This window comes from Chiloscyllium plagiosum, unplaced genomic scaffold (assembly GCF_037043375.1).
Source record: "Chiloscyllium plagiosum isolate Xiang-an unplaced genomic scaffold, Cpla_swu_hap1 HiC_scaffold_18, whole genome shotgun sequence".
Classification (NCBI taxonomy): Eukaryota; Metazoa; Chordata; class Chondrichthyes; order Orectolobiformes; family Hemiscylliidae; genus Chiloscyllium; species Chiloscyllium plagiosum.
In genome coordinates this window covers 115,936,083-115,958,311 of record NW_028270156.1, presented here as the reverse complement: position 1 = coordinate 115,958,311, position 22,229 = coordinate 115,936,083, and the positions used below count along the sequence as shown (strand labels likewise).

General features: G+C 42.4%; 1 protein-coding gene across 1 annotated transcript; it reads right to left on the bottom strand.

Annotated features, from left to right (window-relative positions):
- Window positions 1–19,934: 19,934 nt before the first annotated feature.
- Window positions 19,935–20,759, bottom strand: LOC148147205 (putative G protein-coupled receptor 139). Its single transcript, XM_087996223.1, has one exon. The coding sequence runs from the start codon at window positions 20,757–20,759 to the stop codon at window positions 19,935–19,937; it is 825 nt and encodes a 274-aa protein (XP_087852349.1).
- Window positions 20,760–22,229: the final 1,470 nt, after the last annotated feature.

The window sequence follows — 22,229 nt, the reverse complement described above, 5'->3', positions numbered from 1 at the left end:
CTCTCACACTCACGCCAGCACGGTCAGCCTGACCCTCTCACACTCATACCATTACCGTCACCGGACCCTCTCACACTCACTCCATCACACTCACCCTGGCCCCCTCACACTCACTCCACCACAGTCAACCTGATCCCCTCACACTCATTCCTTCTCTATAACACTGATCCCCTCACATTCACTCCGTCACCATCACCCTCACCCCCTGATACTCACTCCATCACCGTCACACTGACCCTCTCACACACACTCCATCAACGTTTCCCTGACGCTCTCACACACACTCCATCATCGTCACCTTGTTCCCGACACACTCTCTCCATCACTGTCGCTCTGACCACCTCTCACTCACTCCATCACAGTCAACCTGATCCCACACTCTCTCCATCACCGTCAAACTGACCCCCTCACACTCACTCCATCACCGTCAACCTGACCCCCTCACATTCACTCCATCACCACCACCCTGATCCCATCACATTCCTCCATCAACTTCACCCTGAACCACTCACACTCACAGCATCACCATCACCCTGAACCCCTCACACTAAGTCCATCATGGTCACTCTGAACCCCTCACATGCACTCCATCACCGTCACACTGACCCTCTCACACTCACTCCATAACTCTCACCCTGACCCCGCACACTCAAACCTTCACCCGCGCCCTGACCCCTCACACTCAGACCATCACCGTCAACCTGAACCACTCACGCTCACTCCATCACCGTCACCCTGACCCCCTCACACTCACTCCATCACCATCACACTGACACTCTCACGCTCACTCCATCACCGTCACCCTGATCCCCTCACACTCTCGCCAACACCGTCACCCTGACTACATCACGGTCACTCCACCACCATCACACTGACCCCCTCACACTCACTACATCACAGTGACACTGAACCGCTCACAGTCGCTCCATCACCATCACCCTGACACACTCACACTCACTGCATCACTGTTACCCGGAACCCTCACACTCACTCATTCACTGTCACCCTGAGCTCCACACACTCACTCCATCACTGTCACGCTGACCACCTCACACTCACTCCATCACTGTCATCCTGGCCCTCTCACACTCACTCCATCACTGTCACTCTAACCCCCACACACTCACTCAATCACCGTCACCCTGACCCTCTCACGCTCACGCCAGCACGGTCAGCCTGACCCTGTCACACTCTCTCCGTCACTGTCACCCTGACCCCCTCACACCCATACCATCACCGTCACCTGACCCTTTCACACTCACTCCATCACCCTCTCCCTGACCCCCTCACACTCACTCCAACACAGTCAACCTGATCCCCTCACACTCATTCTGTAGATGGACACTTTATAGCCGCATCATTACTAGAATGGCAAACTCAAATTGGCTCTATAATACTTTCTATGTTGAGGATAATTCCTATGCGTGCAATGTGTTCAGATCAGCCCGACGACGGGAAACCAATGTCATATGACTGAGCTCTACCCGCTAAAACATTACTTCCCACACGATTACCTCAGGAAAAAGGAACAACCACGATGTTTCAAAAACACACCAGCTGTCAACACCCAACCAGCCAGAAACACAGCAGAACAGAATTGCCGCAGGATGCTCGGAGAAATAATGAATAATGCCAACAACCCACTCTAAAACTATGAAGAAGAACGGTCTGGGCAAGAAAATGTTCGTGACAGAACACCAGCGCTTCATCACAGGCTAACTGGTGATTTAACTTAGCATGGTGCTGATACGTCTGAGAATAGATCTACCAGGTCAGCCAAGAAACTTACAGCCGGACTCTACATATACCCCTGGTAAAATCAATGACTGCAGATGCTGGAAACCACATTCTGGAATAATGGTGCTGGAAAAGCACAGCAGTTCAGGCAGCATCCGAGGAGCAGGAAAATCGACATTTCGGGCAAAAACCCTTCATCAGGAATGCAGGCAGTGTCTGAAGCCTGGACAGATAAGTGAGAGGAGCGTGGGGGTGGGGAGAAAGTAGCATAGAGTACCAAGGGTGAGTGGGGAGGGGATGAAGGTGATAGGTCGGGGAGGGAGGGTGGAGTGGATAGGTGGAAAAGAAGATAGGCAGGTAGGGCAAGTCAGGACAAGTCATGGGGACAGTGCTGAGCTGGAAGTTTGGAACAAGGGTGAGGTGGGGGAAGGGGAAATGAGGAAACTGTAGAAATCCACATTCATGCCCTGGGGTTCGAGTTTGTTTCAGGACATGGTTGAAGAGCTTCAGGGCAGAGGAAATGACCTGGCAGTTGCAGTGGGAGAGGGACTCCCTGAGATTCTAGTAGAGAGAGGAGGAAAACTTCTTCAAGGCAGGCATCCTTGCAAGAGTATTCGCAGTAGGGTTAAAATCAACTGCGTAAAAACAATGACTGCAGATGCTGGGAACCAGATTCTGGATTAGTGGTGCTGGAAAAGCACAGCAGTTCAGGCAGCATCCGAGGAGCAGGAAAATCGACGTTTCGGACAAAAGCCCTTCATCAGGAATACAGGCAGAGATCCTGAAGGTGGAGAGATAAGTGAGAGGTGTGTGGGGGTGGGGTGACAGTGAAAAGATTGAAACGGAACCAGCAGACAATGCTGGGATCCCCTGTGTCCGTTCCCTCATTAACAAGCATATGATCTTAGACGGTGTTGAGGGTTTCGACCGAGCGGAGGCAAATTAGAGTGATGTGTTCACTGGCACTGAGCCTTACTGTGCGTTTCAGGAAGAAGGGATGAAGTAGGGTAGGACAGCGATCGTGACTGGAAATTCTGTGGTCCTGAAGGAAACTCCCAATGGTATGTTGCCTCCTCGGTGCTCGGGTCAGGAATGTCTCAGATCAAGTCTACAAGAATCTTAAAGGGTAGGGTGAGCAGGCAGAAGTCGTGGTACAATGATGTAGGTAGAAAAAATGCATGAGGATCTGAAGTGAAAATTGTGGCAGTCAGGTTGTAAGGTAGGAGTTAGAACGTGCAGAGAAGCGATTCCAGGATTGCTACCGGTGCCAAGAGCTAGTGACACAAGGAACAGAGAGTGGGTGCAGCTGAACACGTGGCTACAGAGATGGTGTAGGAGAACAACTTTTGATATGTTTCGATATCATTGTGATATATAGGGGGAAGGTGGGATCTATAAAAGGAAGACACCTTTCAACTCAAATGGAAGGGTAACAATATCCTTGGTGGGGGATTTGGCAGAGGCCTTGGCAAGGGGTCACATACTTTGGCAGGGGCATGGGAGCCGGAGCAATCACGCAGATGATGAGTTAGCTGGTGAACAGGCAGATACAGAGTGCAGCGAGTCCGACAGAAAAGACAGATAGTTGAGACGTTAAAGTTGCAATCAGTGTGATAGGTTGAATTGTGCACATTTTGACGCAAACAAACTGCCAGAAATAAGGGTGAAGAACTTCGAGTACGGATCAGTAGTGAGAACTGCAACGTTGTGGCCATTCCAGAGATTTGGATGTCACAAGGGCAAGATGGTTGTTGGATGTGCCGGGGTTGAGCTATTTCAAAAGGAATAGAGAGAAACATGAAAGAGGTGAGAGAGTGGCTTTGCTAAATAAGTATAACATCACAGCAACATAAAGGGAGTTCATCGAGGAGGGTTTGTCGACTGAGTCAGTATGTTTGAAAGGCACACACGGGAAAGGAGCAGTCATGAGATTCGGGGTTTTCTATAGAACAGCACGCCCATCCCCGCCCGCTCTCAATAAAAACAGAGACTCGGAGGAGCAGATTGGGAGGCAGAGCTTGAAAAGGTGCTGAACTGTAAAGATAGTCGTCGTGGGTGACGTCAACTTCCCTCATAATCATTGCAACCTCCTTCGTGCAACTATTTTGAATGTAAATGACATTGTTCAGTGCATCAGGAAAGATACTTGACTCCGAATGTAGTTATGCCATCTGGAGGGATGTCTTATTTGAATTGGTGCTTGGAAACGAGCAGGTCAGGGGTTAGATCTCTGATTGAGTCGTATTTCAGCGATAATGAACAAACTCTCTGATCTTTACTATAGTCATGGAGACTGATTGGTGCAGACGATTAGGGACTAATTTTTAATTTGGGGAGGGGGATTACAATGTTATGAGATAGGAACTGTCAAGCACAAAATGAGAACAGACATTTTAAAAGAAAGGCACGACCGAAATTTAGAGGTTGTTTATGGACTGCTGGCTACGAGTGTTGGATAGGTTTGTCAAGTGAGTTAAGGAAAAAATGGTAGGGTTAAGGAACCATGAATGACAAGCGATCTGTAACATGCAGTCAATAGGAAAAAGGAAGTTTACTTAAGATTTTGGAAGCAACGACCAGGGAGGTCTCGAGAGGGTTACAAGATATCCAGGAAGGAACTGAAGAATGGACTGAGGAAAGCAAGATGGAGACATGAAAAATAAACCTTGGATGGTAAGATTAAGGAAAACTGCAAGGAGTTCCAGATTTGTCAGAAAAAGAGAAGTATGTTCTGAGTGAGAATCATGTCTATCAGTGACAGTGAACAACAAAGATTAACGAAAAAAGAACAAAGAAAATTGCAGCACAGTAACAAGTCATTTGGCCCTCCATGCTTGTGGCGATCCAAATTATTGATAAATTATCACTTATCTAAGTATGTTGCCTATTCTGCAAGACGATGTGTCCCTTCGCGCCCTTCCCATTCATACATCTGTCTTGTTACGTCTTAACTGACGATATATTGGCCGCCTCTACCATCTCTGCTGCTAAAACATTCCGGACACCCACTGTTCTCTGCTTAAAAAAAAACTTTCCCGGCATATTTCCCTCAAATATTTTTCCCTCACCTTGAACTCTTGACGTAAAGTAATTGATTCCCCAAGTCTTGGAAAGAAAGCTTCTTACTTTCCACCCTGTCTATACCACTCATGTTTATGGCAACTCAAGCCAATTCTCCTCCACCTCCGCCTTCCTAATGAAAACAATTCTAATCTACTCAATCTCTTTCATGGCTAGCGCCCTCCATATCAGGCAACATCCTGGTGAACCTCCTCTGCACCCTTGCCAAAGCATTGACATCCTTACTGTAATATCGTGTCCAGAACTGTGAACTGTATTCTAAGTTTGGCCAATTTGGTATACGCAGTATTTCAAAGTCCTCTAGAACTGTAGCATGACCAGTCATATCGTGTACGCAATACCCCGTCTGATGAAGGAAAGCTCGCTGTCTGCCTCCTTGAATATTCTTAAACCTGCGTAGCCACCTTTAGGGTACAATGCACCTAAACAACCAAATCTCTATGTGTTCATCAATTTTATCCAGGAAATTCCCATTTACTCTATTGTTAGCGCTAAGATTTGGTCTTCTAAAATGCATCACCTCCTATTTAGTCGGATTGAACTCCATCTGCCTGTTGTATGCCCAACTCTCCAATATATCTATGATCTGCTGCATTCCCTGGCTGTCCACTACACGATCTGCTCATCTACCAATCTTACTGTCATCGACACACTTGCTAATCAGACCTCCTACGCCTTCCTCTAGATAATCTATGCATATCACAAACAACAGTGGTCCCAGAACTGATCCCTGTCGAATACCACTGGTCACCATCATCCATTTTGACAAACTCCGTTCCACAACTACTCTCTGTTTACTGTTGCATAGCCAGTTCTCTATTCATCTAGCTAGTACACACTGAACCCGATGCAAGGTGACTTTCTCCACGAGCCTACCATGGGAACCATTTTGAAACACCTTCCTCATATCCATGTGCATGACAACTACAGCACATCCCTCGCCAATCAACCTTTTCACTTCCTCAAAGAATCCAATAAAGTTATTAAGAAGTAACCTCCCCTGCACAAAAACATGCTGCCTAACACTGATAAGCCTACTTTCTTGGCAAACACATATAGATTCTACCCCGAGTTCCTTCTTCACTAGCTTCGCTTTCATTCACATTAGATTCTCGTCTTTATAATTAACTGAATCAATTATTATTCATTTTACCATTATTGAAGAAGGATGCAACATTAACAAAACTTCTGTCCGCCTGAAACTCACCCGTCTTCAAGGATTCTGCAAAGGCATTAGTTGAACGCCCAAGTATTTCCTCTCTGGTTTCCCTCAGCATCCCATGCTGACTTGGAGACTTTTGAAAATGCTGTGGTTCTGTTCGCCGAGCTGGAAGACTTTGTTGCAAACGTTTCGTCCCCTGTCTAGGTGACATCCTCAGTGCTTGGGATCCTCCTGTGAAGCGCTTCTGTGGTGTTTCCTCCGGCATTTATTGTGGCCTGTCCCTGCCGCTTCCGGTTGTCAGTTTCAGTTGTCCGCTGTAGTGGCCGGTATATTGGGTCCAGGTCGATGCGTTTGTTGATGGAGTTTGTGGATGAGTGCCATGTTTCTAGGAATTCCCTGGCTGTTCTTTGTTTGGCTTGCCCTATAATGGTAGTGTTGTCCCAGTCAAATTCATGTTGCTTGTCGTCTGCCTGTGTGGCTACTAGGGATAGCTGGTCATGTTGTTTCGTGGCTAGTTGATGTTCGTGGATGCGGATCGTTAGCTGTCTTCCTGTTTGTCCTATATAGTGTTTTGTGCAGTCCTTGCATGGGATTTTGTACACGACATTAGTTTTGCTCATGCTGGGTATCGGATCCTTCGTTTTGGTGAGTTGTTGTCTGAGAGTGGCTATTGGTTAGTGTGCTGTTATTAGTCCTAGTGGTCGCAGTAGTCTGGCTGTCATTTCAGAGATGTTCTCGATGTATGGTAGTGTGACTAGTCCTTTGGGTTGCGGCATGTCCTCGTTCTGTTGCAACGAGCACCCGAGCTACAAATCTTCTCACAAACTTTGAACTTTTGAAAATAGGCAACACTTCCTCCCTACTTATATTATCTTGAATATGAGTAATCAACCATCAATTCCGAACTCAACAGCTGTCATGTACCTTTCGTTTGTGAAGAGCGATGCAAGGTATTTATTAAGTGTCGCACCTTTTTCTCTCACTCCACACTTATCTTCCCTCCTTTGTCGTTGAGAGGTCAACCCCTTTCTCTATTACTTTCCATTACTCTCTATTACTCTCTTCGTTCCCATATACGAATAAAAAACTTCATGATTTCCCTTAATTCTGATTACTAAAGAAATTTCATAACTCATTACTGATCCTTTAACTGATCTTTTCTGATTGGTCCTATTTTCCCAATATTCTTCCAAAATCTGCATGTGTCGCCTTAATCATATGAATGCTTCCTTTTTCCTGTTAGATGGTCTCACAATTTCAACTGTTATTCATCATTCGCTAATGTCGCTTTTTATATCCCTAATATTCGCTGGGTCATGTCTGTCCCGCGCTCTAATCAACATCTCTTTAAAAGCCACCCACATATGAAATGCGGATTTAATTTCAAAGAGCTGCTTCAAATCCAAATGCTCAAGCTCCTGCTGAATCATTTGGATATTTGGCCTTCCCCCAATTTAGCATTCTTCATTTCGGACCATTGCTGTCTTTTTCGATGAGAATTCTGATACTTAGGGAATTATGATTACTATTGCCAAAGTATTCGGCTACAGAATCTTCAACGGCCTGCCGGGTTCATTCTACAAAATCGGGTGCATAATGTCCCCTTCACGAGTATGACGTCGTAAACACGGCTCTAACAAACCCTCCTGGATGCTCCTTACAATTTCTGCTTCATTGAGATCTCGACCACTATATGAATCCCAGTCAATGTTGGGAAAAGTCTGAAAGTCCCATCACCATCACTCTATTGCCCCTACATTTTTCCATTATCTGTCAACATTTGTGTTCCCACATCTCATGCTCGCTGTTACGAGGCCTATGCAACCCTAACATTCTGTCCTCACCATTCCTATTTCGGGGCTCTACCCATATTCCATCACTGCTCTAGTCATCCACAATGCTGTCCTTCAGCACAGCTGTGATATCCTCTCGAACCAGTAATGCAACTCGCCAAATCCTTTTTCCAGCCTCTGTCTCTCCCGGAGATAGGCGAAGATCTCAATCCATACTTTCCTTCTGTATTCACTAGTGAGGTGCTCTTGTCGTTTGTGAGGATAGTGGGAAATAGACAGATAAGCTACAACAGGTTCAGACCGACGAGAATCGAGAGCGCAGTGCTGGAAAAGCACAGCAGGTCAGTCAGTATCAGAGGAGCAGGAGAATCGACACTTAGGGTATGATCCCTTCATCATGAATGATGCTTGTGCACTGAGGGGAGCTGCGAGATAAATGGATGGGGTAGCAGTGGAAGGATGGTAGCTCAGAATTCTATAGATGAGGGAAGGTGGGGGAGAATGTGATGGATAGGCGAGGATCGTGCAGTGGATAGATGGGAAGGACAAGGATAGGCCGCGTGGGTGTGACCCAGTTGTAGGCTTGAGACTGGGATAGGTTGGGGGAGGGGAAATGAGCAAACTGGTGAGATCCATCAATTCCGTGTAGTTGCAGGGTCCCAAGGTTGAAGATGATGTATTCTCCTCCTGGCGCTGAGGGTGAAGGGTTAGGCGATGGAGGTGCTCCCAGGCCTGCATGTCCTGGATCAAGTGGGAGGGAGAGTTGAAGTGTTCACCCTGGAGGTCAGGGAACAAACGTGGCACGTGCCACTGTGGCTGACCGCTCTGTCATGCTGTGTTTAAATTCTATGCTTTTTGAGTATTGGTTTTGAGTCCAAACACTGCAACACTCGTAGATGTAATATGTTACTTAACTTTCTTGACTCTAATCTCCAGCATTTGCAGTCCTCCTATTCGCTACACTGATGTCCAACATCGGCAGTCTCACTTTCTAGACTCTGATCTCCACCAATTTGCAATCACGACTTTCTCCTACACAATTCTTTTACGTTTACTTTAGTACCGGAAAGGGGTTAGTAGATACCGCAGGACAAGAGTTACAGCGAGAGGAAAGGTAATTATGGGTGTGACTTCGGATGCACAGACTGGGTAAGGCAACTTCTAGGGATGGGCATAATTGAAATGTGTGGGTTGTTCATGGAACAGCTTCTGCGTGCCCTTGATAATTATGTACACGTTAGGCAGGGAGGAGGTGATCGACTGATGGAGACATGTTTTATGAAATAAGTGAATCTCTTGTCAAAAGGATGAATGGAGCTTCCGTAAAGAGGAGATGTGAAGGCTCAGTGAGTGCTGTTGAGAATTACATGTTCGCCAACAAAGACGTAAAGAGAGAGCTAGGAAGAGCCAGAAGGGTCCATGGAAAGTCTTTGATAAGTAGGAGCAAAGAAAAAACCTAAAGAATGTCAGAACTAAGAGAATGACAAGAGAAAATTTAGGGTTAGTCAAGGACAGTAGTGGGAAGTTTTGCGTGGAGTCTGCGGAAGTAGAAAAGACACTGACTGAATGTGCATCGTCAGTTTTGCCACTGGAAAAATCTTATGTTGTGGAGGAGAATATTGAGATTAAGGCTATTATACAAGACGGGATTGAGCTTGACAAGGAGGTGATGTCAGCAATTGTGGAACGTGTAAGGATAGATACATCCGCTGAGCTGGATGGGATTTAACCTGCTTCTCTATGGGCAGCTCGGGTGGAGATTACGGAAAGTTTGGTGTTGCTTTTCATTCCGTCATTGTCTAGAGGAGTAATACCAGAAGACTGGAGAGAGGAAATGCTGTCACCTTGTTCAATAAGGTGAAATGAGACAACCCAGTTAACTATTGACCAGCGACCCTTACTTCAGTTGTGGCTGAAGTGTTGAAAAGGATCGTAAGAAACAAGACTTATAATAATCTCTAAACAGGTAATTGGATTGGGGACAGTCAACAATGTTTTGTGAAAGTTAGGTCGTTTCTCCCAAATCTTCTTCAGTTCTTTCAGAAGGTGATTAAAGCGGTTGTTGTGGTGCATTTGGATTTTCGTAAACACTTCGCTAAGGCTCCCAGGGAACTCTATTGCAGAAAGTACGGTGGCGTGGGACTGAGGGTAATGTAGGGGTTTGGATCAGTGATTGGTTGAAAGAAGACAGAGGGTGGTGGTTGACGGGAAATGTTCATCGTGGAGATCAGTTACTGGTGGCGTACCACAAGGCTCTGTTTTGCGGCCACTGACGTTTGTCATTCTTATAAAAGATCTGGATGAGGGCATGAAAGGATGGACGAGTAAATTTGCGGATGACATTAAGGTCCGTTGAGTTGTGGATAGTGCTGAAGGATATAATAGAGTTACAGAAACACATCGATAAGCTGCAGATTTGGGCAAAGAATGCAGATGCAGTTTAATGCGGAGAATTGCGAGGTGATTCACTTCAGAAGGAGTTACAGGAAGACAGGGACCTCTGCTTATAGTAAGTTTCAGGGTCGTGTGGTTGAGCAGTGAGGTTTAGGTGTCCATGTACGTCGATACCTGAAAGTTGCCATGCAGCGTGATAGGTATATTCCGAAGGCATAAGATTTGTAACTTTAATTGGTCGATAGATTGAGTATTGAACCATAAGGTCATGTTGCAGCTATACAAAGCTCTGATGCTGTCGCACGTAAATGTTGCGTCCAGTTCTGCTCACTGCATTATAGGATGGACGTGGAAACATTGAAAAGTGTGCCGAGGAAATTTATCAGGTAAGGTCTTATGAGCAAAGTCTATGGGATTAGAGGCTGTTTTCGTTACAGAGAAGAAGTTTAAAGGTGACATAATAGAGACATACCAGATGATCAGAACATTAGATAAGGTAGACAGTAGACAGCCTTTTTTCCTCGGTGGGTGATGTCTACCACGAAGGCACAAAGCTTAAAAATGAGAGGGGCAGAGGCATGACAGATGTCAGAGGTATTTCCTTTTCGCAGAGATTTAACTGAATGCAACACTCTGCCTGTAACAGCAAGAGAATCATTAAATTTACGAGCATTTAAATGATGATTGGATATACACAGGATGACAAGAAAATAGTGTCGTTTCGATGAGCTTCGCATTTGTATCTCAGGTCGGCGGAACATCGAGTGCCGAAGGGCGTTATGACGTTCTATGTTTTGTCTTTTATGATTCATTTGTGAACGACCACTTTTGTTCCCAAAACCACAGCAGTTTTACTTCACTGAGTTTGATGCGAATCCCTCTGAAAATTTCCCTTTCCTTTAGTTATCCAATGTGAGTAAACGTTATAAATGTACCTGGACTCACTCCTTCCTCTAGTAGGTCAGTCCACGTCCATGTGTTTGTGAAATAAAATTGCCTCTGTTTTTCATTAAAAATCTTCCTCGTCTGACCTTAAAATTACTCCTTGGACTTTTTAGGTCATCCACACGTAGGAAAATGTTCTTGTTATTCACCTGGTCTTTGCCAAGAATCCTATCACAATTCTCCACGGGTGGTCTCACTCGCACTTTGCATTCTAATTATACAACCAGTTTCGTATAAGAATCAATATTCGTTTCGCTTGCTTTACACGTGTTAGTTTTCATTGTTTCATGCGCGAGTGACCCGACGTCCAGATGTGTTGAAAATTCCTGCAGTATTTCCACAATTAAATCATCATGATTTTGCTCCTTTTATTTTTCCACCATGGACAACATTTTTTCAAAGTATAGTCCCTTTGTCAACTTTATGCAATTTACATAACCAATCGAAATCACTGTGCAAACTTTATTACCTTGCAACTTAATTTTACAACTAATTTTTTCAATCTGAAAATTTGACTACGGTGCATTTACTTAATTCTTCCAATTGATTAATACATATTGCAAATAGTTTAGATCACGGAACCGTGTGGAATTCCACTGACTAAACGTTGACAATCCGAAAAAGAATACCTCTTGTTCAGTTCCGGTTTCCCGCATGTCAATGAATTGTCCAACCAGACTGAGATACTTCCTTCAACATTTCCAAACCTGATCTTAAGAATTCACCATGTGGGAACATGCTTTTAATCGGCTGTCACCCGTAATACTGCACGTCATTGCTTTCAAAGATTTGTTCAATTGCTTCTTCAGAGTTTCTGTTGACTCGTACATTATTTCAGATCCAAGATTTCCCTGTGCAAAACACTGACAACGTGAAATTCCGCCTTATTCAAATGTCATCACGTATCAATATTTATTTACATCTTTGCCCCATGAATTTTCTTCCTAAAACTGTCACAAGATGCATTATGTGGAGCATAGGAACTTGACAGGTGATGTTATTAAGGCTTATAAAATAATGATATGCATAGATAATGTGATTATCAACAGTTTTTATATTCCCTCAGGCGGGGCAATTCGAAAATATTCCGATTTTTTTAATGGAGAGGAGAAAGAATTAAAACTGAAACAAAGCCTTTTTTGCAGAGAGTAGTTAGTATGAGGATTGAACTTTCAGATGAAGTGATGGATATGGTAGAGTTACAATGTTTAAAGTATTTTAGATAAGGACACCAATAAGAAACGTGTGGAGGGGTGAGGGCCAACCACAGTCAGTGGCATCTAACTGAGATTGAAATTATGGTTGGGCATGGAAGGGCTGGATCAAACACTCTGTATCTGTGCAGTATGACTCGATAATTCGATAATCATTTCAGGTTTCATGAACAATCTCTACATTTTTTTGCACTCCTCTCACAGTTCTGAATATTTCAGTTCGATCTCTCCTGTGACCCTTCTATTTTTCAAGGAGACAACTTGAGATTTCCCCACCTATTGCAGAAGTTCGAATTGTATAAACCTTGCTTCATTTTCTGTAAACGCTTCTTAACCATGTACAATACTTACTAATTCTTAATTCTGGATACCAGAAAGTGATACAGTAATGAAGTATTGAGGAAATTCTGATGTAGGTACAGAATGATATGGATTACATTGGCACGTGTGATTCTGGGGAAATAACTGGGGAAAGTAGGAAGTAATGTTTCCCTTCAATGCTCATGTCCTGAAATTCCTGCCAAGTTGATCTGATAATCAAGATAATCTGGCCATGGAGTGCTCAGTTATAATTCTTTCTTCAAATGCAAAACAATCATGGAAGGCAATCTCATCTGCATCACTTGTTGAAGGTGATCCTGATTATTTCGCTTTAATGAGCAACTGCATGAGAGAAACTGAGGAGCAGGTGATTGATTTCAAATTACTTCATTTGATTGATCCAAGATTTCACATTCTCGAATTTAAATTCCATGATCCTCCTGTAGAACTGTCTATTCTTCAAAGTCACAAACTGTTTATGCAATTTTAGAGATGCTTGTGTGGGACTGAATTGCACAAAGTTAACAATCACATGACATCAGGTTTTTTGTTCAACGTGTGTTTTTGGAAGTACAAAGGAAGCGCTGCTCCTTCGTCATGTAGCTATTGCAGTCGGATTATAGGATACAGAATTTTTCGCAAAATATCAATAGTATCATACACTGATGCAATATATTGAACTAACCTGGATTGCTCTTCAGTCTTTCATGTTTTCGAATGGACTGCAGGTTTCAATTAATCCATATATGAATCCCAGAACCTCTTTCAAGCCATATGCCTGAGATTACTTAAAGGTTCATAAAAGAAAGACCATACCTTAGATCAGAAAATATAATTTAGGTGTGTGGCCAGAGTGTGCATCTATTCCAATCCTGACCCTGACTAGTTCTATTTCTAACATAGGATTTTATAAAATGTCTCATGGCTTATAAAAAATTAACCTTATTGCATGCGGATTTTATGCATTTTCAACAAAGTTGAATGGTTTCTGCAAATGCAATTCATCCCATCGACTTACATGTGTGTGTCTGTGGGTGTGTTGTGTGTGTGTGTGTGTGTGCATGTGTGTGTGTGCATATGAGGGAGAGAAAAAGTGAGAAAATGTGTGTGGTAGCGTTTGTATGCATGCCAGATAGCGTCTTTGCGTGACAGTGATGGAGGATAAGACTGCAAGATTTTGTGTGTATGTATCTGTCTGTATGTGTGTATGTGTATGTGTCTCAGAGAGAACGTGCATATAAGAGAGGGTCTGCGTGAGTGTGTGAGTATGTAGCAGTTTGTGGGTGAGTCTGTTTTGTTTGTGTGTAGATTTTCCTCTGTACGAAGCCTAATTAACTTGGCAGAATAATCTCGGTTTCTTTTCTTCAGAGCATAGAAATTTGAGTGAGGGACCTAATCCATTTATGGATCTATAAAGGCCATGAATCAGATAAATTAAATAAAAGCTGGTTCCCTTAGCTGAAGGATGAAGGCAAGGTGTCGCATTGGAAACGGGCCTTTCAGTCAAAGAAATGCATCCACCAACACATCCCGCTGTCTATACCTGTAACCCTGCATTTTGCATGGCTAAGTCATCCAATTTACACATCTCTGAAACCATGGGTAGTTCAGAATGGCCATTCCAGCTAAATTCAGGGAGATTAAACTAATGTAACAGGGAGATGAACACTTCAATTGTAGTTCCATTTTGCAGGAGGTTGAGAGTAGTGAGGTCAAAGACAGGTTTGCAGGATGTTGTGTAAATGTGTTGCAGGATGTTGTGTTAATTCCAGCAGCATCCAGAATAGGGTGCATGAACATGGGTTGGGACCTGGCATTTCGAATTTGTGACCAATTCATAGACATGGCTCGAGGAGGGACAGGATTCGCTGTTGCAGAATCTACCTCAGTGGATTAAATGTTAACACAATAACAGCGACGATGAAAAACGATAAATTTTGCCATGCTAATCAAGTGTAGTATTATAGCAGCTGAGCAAATGGTTGAAGACTCGCCCACTGAGGTAGGTTGGGCTCAGTTTAGAATCACGAAAGATCAGGTCACCTGTTGTGAGGTTTCTATTGACCTCTGAATTATTACAGGGATGTAGAGGAGAGGATAGCAAATATGATTTTCAAAGGAATGCTTGTAACAGAGTAGTTGTTGTGGGCTCTTTACCTTTACCAATATTGAATGGGAATAATATAGTTCAAGTTTTTTTACATGGGTCAGTTTTTGTTGAATGTGTGCTGGAGAGTTCTCTGACACAGCATGAGTTTTAGGCATCTAAGAAGGAAATCCGTTCAATGGAATTTAAAAGAAGCAAACAACGCAATGCCTTTATAAAGGCATTGAAAATCGACCAAGTATTTGTCGCTTTTAGGCACTTATTTTGAAGCTGTAAAAAAAATCAGTTTTTGAAGCAATTAAAACTCTTGTGAAGAGCAGACAATTAAGGCGAGAAGATTTGCAGTTGAACTGGAATATGATAAGGAGCTGTATCATAAATAAATTTGGTGTTCCAGCACCAATCTTGGGGAATATAAATTGGTGAAAAGAGAAATCCTCAGGTCTTAAAGGAAAAGCCGATCTCATTGAAGACAAGCTGAAAATTGGGGAAAAGAAAACTATGAGGCCCAATGGGTGGTAAGATATCTCGAGTGTTTTCACTGTAATAACGTAGCCACATGAAATTGAAGCACTGATTGTTTCGAAGAAAACCAGGTGAGAGTCCGACAGGTTTATGCGAAAACATTACCTTTCGGTGTTGTGTGGTTTCTAACTTTGTCCGACACAGCCCAACACCGGTTCTTCCGAATCATAGAAAAATACACTGGGAAGACAAATGCTGGAAAACAGGATTAATTGCAGAGTTTTATTGAATTCGAGAAGAACAGTACATTGAAAGTTAAAAAGCTGCTAGATAATATGCGAACTTATCAGGAAACTGGTGAGAAGAAAGTGACAGATCTCTTTCAAGATTTCACTTCCGTACGCAATGCTTACTCACGGGCATCAAATAAATAAGCATTTTTTAAAAAGTGCTATTACAATCAATCTTTGAAAGTGTGAGATAAGGAGACATGTAATTCGGAGGTTATTTTGCTAAAATAATGTTGAACTTTATGGAATTCATGGCGAGAAAAGCAGTAGTCATGACATGGAATGGAGTTCAAAGATATTCGTTTTAAAGTAAAAATGCGTCAGCTACATTTCAAACGTGACCAATATTGTCACTTCAGGATTACACAGTTGTGTGCTGCGCATTAACGATCTGGCAATTTTCAGTCACACGTATAATAACTAACTGGAGCATCAATCAGATTTGGTACATTGATTTTGGGAGGTGTGTCTGGTTATAAAGATGCTGAGGAATGAGTCAGAACAAGTCCAGGTTACCTCCCTGGACGATATAGTTGGACATCGATATTTGACACCACGGAATGTGAGAAGAAACATAACTGGAGAGTTTCCAGGATCATTGATGAAGCGGAAAACACCACGATTTCTGGGAATGACTGATTTAATATCCGAAGTTTGGACTGAAGATTAGCTGTCTGGTTGTTCTCCCGACCGACGGTTTGAAGAAGTGAGGAATATGATAATGCATTCAAAGCTGTGAAAGCTACAGTTAACATTGACCCAATGTTAGCCATACTTAATTGAGCAAAGCCATTCAAATTTGCTATTCACATGAGTGATATTGGTGTCATGGCGATACCTCGAATGAGGATGATAAGAAGCTAGACCTACTGGATATTTTTTGAGGAAAAATAAATCATCGTTAAGAGAAATATTCTACAATTGAGAGGGACATCTTGAATTTTGTGTAGATGTTTCAACATTTCAAAATTTACTTTGCCAGTATTGTGTGGGAGACAATTACTGATTTATGACTGATTCTACCCCTTAACGTTTTGGTGAAAGAAAAGGTAAACATACAAGGATATAAACTCGGAGCTTACAATTGTAAACATACAATTTGAAACTTATACAAACGGCAGGTTGAGAGAACAAAATTGACAACGCATTGTCGTAATGTTGATGAACATAGACGATGATATTCAGGGGTGTTCGATACAATGGATTGACATGGACTGTAGTAGGTAAAATTCGCATGCCTACCGTCAATATAATGTGCATGTATTGTCAGGTTCTAAAAATGGCAGACCGATTTTGCTTAGAAAGTGAAGCAATCTTTGTTTTCAACGAAGGAAGCATGAATGTACTATGGCTTTAAGCGCTGTATGTTTCTTAATAAAGCGTAGTTGAAAACATCGAGCACTCTGCTTCAAGTCAATTAATTCAGCAACTTGTAAGTGTTTGGTTCTTTATCCTTTTCATAACTGGAATAACTAAAGTAAGCAGAATGGATTAGACCATGCTTCGCGATCTTCAGGATTTTTAGGTTAGCTTCCAATCGCAGCACTGGGCACTTGACGCTGGAAGTGGAAGCTCTGTTTCGACCAGCTAAAAGCTGGGGTTCTCATAATGTTGCTAGAGATATATTTGATGCGATCTGTTTTACTGACTGTGCCATTGCAGAGGAATGTTACTATACTTGAGCAGATATTTAACAGCTGTTTAGTATTTTGCAAAATATTTCAGTAGATAATCCAATCCTTTTTGTTTCCTTTGGTTTTGTCTTTGCGTTAAAGGTCGGACATGAATAGCGCGTATTTTCCTTCATGCTTGATTGTTTTGCACAATCAAATTTCATGTCAACGCAACGCCTGGTACTTGACTTCAAGATTAGAAAACTAACTGTCTAAGGTATTCATTTGACATATTTTGAGTGGGGCTGTTCTCGTCTATTACATTGTAATTACATTGTTGATTCCAGTACCTCCTGTAAGGTGTGCAAAGATATCAATGTCATTTTCGGTTTAATGTCATTTACAGTTTTTATTATTTAGTTTGGTGATGTGCACTGATGCTCTGAAACGAGAGTCAGGCGACATCTCTTGTAGTGTCAGTTAAATTCCATCAAATCGAAATACCTTCATCCATAAAGGTCCGTCTTTCCTCAGCATCACTGATCAATCAGCACGAAGAATCTCTTTCAATGTTGGATGGTGTGCTTGGGCAGGACAAAATGACCAGGGAATACATCATGACGGGTCGGACCATGGCTCGCACGAAAGAGCCAACAGACTCTGATATGCATGCATATAATTTTCTTAATGTATCAGGTAGGAAGACATATGGAGGCCTATCCTTTAATAGATAGTTTAAGAGCCGAGAGGCAATTCCACAAATGTAGAAAATGTTAGTTAGGCCATAATTAGAATATTATGTGCAATCCCAGAATCTATGTTGCAGGATGTATGTGAGTGCACTGGAGACGACGTAGAGGATATTTTGAAAAATTATACCCGGGATGGATAGTTCCAGTTGTGAAGTGAAAATGGAAACACTGTTTTTGGTTCACACCAGAACAGGCAACAATGAAAAGGGGCACTATTGTGGTGAAGAAAATTTGGAGATGTAAAGATAGCGTGGAGATGACGACATATGACAGAGGTGCATAAATTTTACGAAAGCTGTTGCAAGTTTATAGAAGATTTGAGGAAATACAATTTCATTTGAAGGGTGGTGGGCAACTAATTTAATGCTTGTATGGCTGCTGGGGGTAGAAAACCTCGCAACATTGAAGAAGTATTTAGAGCGTTATTTGCAGTGCCAAGGGGCTGAGAATTTCATTCGAGTCGTGTCGTCATTGCATTCCATCAATGCAGACCTAATTGTCCATTTGTTTTCCAGTGTTGAAGGTCTTTGGCCTCTATATCCAGATAAAGAAAGATATTAGTTCACGATGTGTTACTTTCTGCAGATTCTTAAGAAGTTGACAGCTCGAAGTGATTTGAAGGTTATTCCCTGCTTCATTTTTCTCAATCTCCCCCAACCTGTGGTCAGGATGAGAAGCATTCGAAGTGCTGCTTCTGTGTTTTGTGGATCTGTGACTCGCTGATACTTTTTGGAAGGAACTTCTTAGGTACCTGAGCTCACATGTCCACCAATTGTGAATGTATCAAGCATTAAAGGACTCAAAAAATAACGGTGTCGCGTTAACTCAGGAACATTAAGGATCCGGCATAGTTGAAAGAAATGTGATGTTGAAGGGATGAGTCATATCAAAGATAGAAAGTGGGTTGCATTGTCGGCGGAGGTTACAAAGAGGAGGATGGTTGGAGAAACTTAGAAGACGATTACATAGAATGGAAACATTGTTGTGTCCATGTAAGGTTTCATATGGAATGAGGATGTGCAGTTTTACAAGATGAAGAAAAGGAAGGTTGGTTGACTGCAATGTATGACACAGAGAGACTCAGAGTTGCAGAGCCGTAAAAGATGACAGTCAGCAAACTGAGTGTAGCGACTGGAGCATGCAACAAAGAAACAGCGAGTGTTTTCGGGACACAATGAGATTTCAGAAATTTAGAGAGATACAGAGAAATCTATCGTGGTTTTACAGAAATGGAGGCGAAAGTGAGCTGGAAGAGGTGAGATTGATTGGAAAGGGTACAGGTTCTGGAAGAGTAAGGCAGATAGTGAAGGATATTAGGAGTCGATGAGACTAAGAAATTTGTGGGCCAGCACAAGGTCTGGAGATGATAACGAAGCCTGGAGAATCTGCAGAAAGTGGCAATATTTTCTCTGGTGTTAGTCTTTGTGTGTCTTTTGATGTTGCAATGTCCCTGAAAGCCATTTTTTGCAGGAACTTCTCTTTGTTACTGCGACATATATTGTTAAGAGATGGACACGACTAAGAAACTGAAAGATTTGCATTACTTGAAGGTGTTAAATGAAACAGGAAACTGTCGGGGATATTGGAGGGGAGATTGTCAGTGCTGGAGGACGTAAATGTGGATTCCATCTTCGAAATGTCAGCTATACAGAGATGGAGAGTTTTGCAAGATCTGAAATGTCGGATGATGACTGGAAATGTTTCACTTTTTAAAATATTGCAAGACTTTGAGCGTTGCAAAGATTTGGTGTAGTAACAAAGGCTTTCAAGTCGACGATATCAGAGCACAGGGAGGAGAAATTGTGAAACAGACTGAAGGTAAAAGGATTATATTCTGCAGTCCCCTGAGGCTGTTGCAAGCTGATTGCAAAGGAAGGGCAGCACATGCGCGAAACCTCGACGGCGTTGCTGAGTGTTAAGGATAGACATATTGTTCACCCTCAAGTGTATGAGTTTAGGATGTAGAAATCTCGTCACTCATACCTTTCCACCATTCAACTTTCTACGGTATTGCTGCACGACGAAGCACGTCGTAATTATGAACCACGTTTCCACTAATTTCAATTGTGCTGTTCAGTGAGAAATTGAATTATTGTTGTACAGAGATACTTCACTGCAATCTTGAGCTGTTCGCTGAACTTAGCCTGGGTCACTCCATAAATTACTGTATTTGTGCAGCAACTTACATTTCTCAGCATCAATCCAATTTCTCCAAAGACATACGATGAACTGTTGTAATTCAAGGGATCAGTTCCTGTAATTCTGTAGCATATGAAATATATAACACGGTTTAGCCATAGAAGTATAAAGCTTCCCGATATAGTAAACAGTAAAATTGCTGATTTCTTTCGGCTTTCCATTTCTATGTCTCTTCCCTTGCCGTGACCCTTCAAACACTTGCGCACTCGACTAGACATTAAAATGTATCGGACTCTCAGAGCGTTAAGCAGGAGAATTAAAGTGAATGGGAACAATGGCGTTAAAACTGTATCGAGCCAGTCAAATCCCAACCATGCAGGATCAGAGTAATAGCTTGGTTTCGTGTGACAATACCATGGTACGTTGTCAATGATCATTCCAGGTTCATATGCACAGTAGAATGGAACGTTTTTGGAACAAAGCAGAAGGCTGGTTGTCGCTAAAACCACGCCTGCAGTTTTGCTGGTGTAATATTTTGTTTTCAGATTCTGGCAACAAATGAGGACAAATCGATCAAATGTTAAAGTTACAGTATACCAGACGGAACAATCGGCAGCTGCACGAGCCAAGAAATAGGTCACACTGCACACTGGAGTGATGTCGAGAAAATCTAATGGGAAGTAATTATACCTGAATTGCCCCAGCACGACTTCTGCAATGATGACCATTAGATCAGCTGCTGCCATGGCTACCAAGTAGCAAGTGGTGCAGGCTGAGATGCTGCACCTTCCCCGGGATAGGATAGCAATTGCCACCAGGTTTACTGCAAAAAAAGAATTGGAATTGAAATGGTCTGTTTCCAAACTGTATGGATTCAGTTCATACATTGCATGGAGATGTTGCCGAAAGAGGCAGCGAAAAAATGTGATGGGATTTCTACTGTTAGGCGAGAAGGAGATAGATACTCTGTGCATGCAGGTCTGAATTCATATTCTTAAATTTTAAAATCGAATATTGAGTACTCAAGGCTGTAATATAGATAGATGGAAGATGAGGGAGAAGGTTGATAGGCAAGCACTGCAACTTATGTGGGAAAGATCCACTTTGGGGCGCTGGATTGGTCTGAGGGTGTGATGTCATGCTAGGTTAGGAGAAGGAGCACACACTCTCCTTAGATTAGTTCTGAGTCAGTGTTACTGAATCAGAAACATTAACTGTGATTTGTCTGTACAGATTCTGCAAGACTTGCCATGCTTTTCTGACGTTTTCTGTTTTGCGTGGTTTTGTTGCATCTCCTTCATGTTGATTTCCCATGTCCACAACATTATGTCTGCTTTTCAATGGCCTTTTTCTTCTGGCAGCACAGTGGGCTATTTTCAAATGTTTACATATTTTTGCTCGTGGTCTCTTGGCTAATGGCAAGAAAATAAGATTAGAGGAGTGAGAAAGTTGTTGCTGGGTGGCACTGATATGATGGGACAAATAGTCTTTTTATATGCGCTAGGTCTCCGTGACTGTATGTCTAATTCTCGGTTCACAAATAAAACATTTTATTCCCGCTCCTCTTATCAGTAATGCTTCTCTTTCTCTCTTTTTTTCAACTTTCTATTTAATTCTTTCAATTTCCCAAACCTGCACCAAGTAATGAGCATAAATCCAATTTCCACGTTGATTTATTTGCTTATACATGATTAACCTTAATACAGATGCAGCCAGACCTGTTCAGTGTGTCCATGATTTTTTTTTATGTTGGTGTTGCTGGTGTCCTTTTGTTTTGACATCAAATTTCCATTGGGCATAGCTCCTCTTTGTGCTCTAGGTTATTGCACATTGATTTATGAAGGGATAAGCTTAGCTGTGCAGAAATCTAAACGGACGAACAGAGAGTAGACCATTCTGCAAAATGATCCACCATTCATAACATGGAACAGAATTAACCATTTGGTGAGATTATAAATACCCGAAATCGGAAAGTGTAGACATTTTTTACGAATTACTCGACGGCCTGATCTGCAAATACATGTCTAACTATTGATCACCCAATGGAATTAATACTCAGAAGCCAATCAAGTCTTCTGAATTACAGAAATTACCATTTGAACTTAAAATTTTAAATGATAATTCATAACCGGAGAAACATGTCTCATACCGTGGTGAAAGCGTGAAATCTGCATGCAGATCCCTCCCACGTAAGTAATGAACATCACCAAAATCTC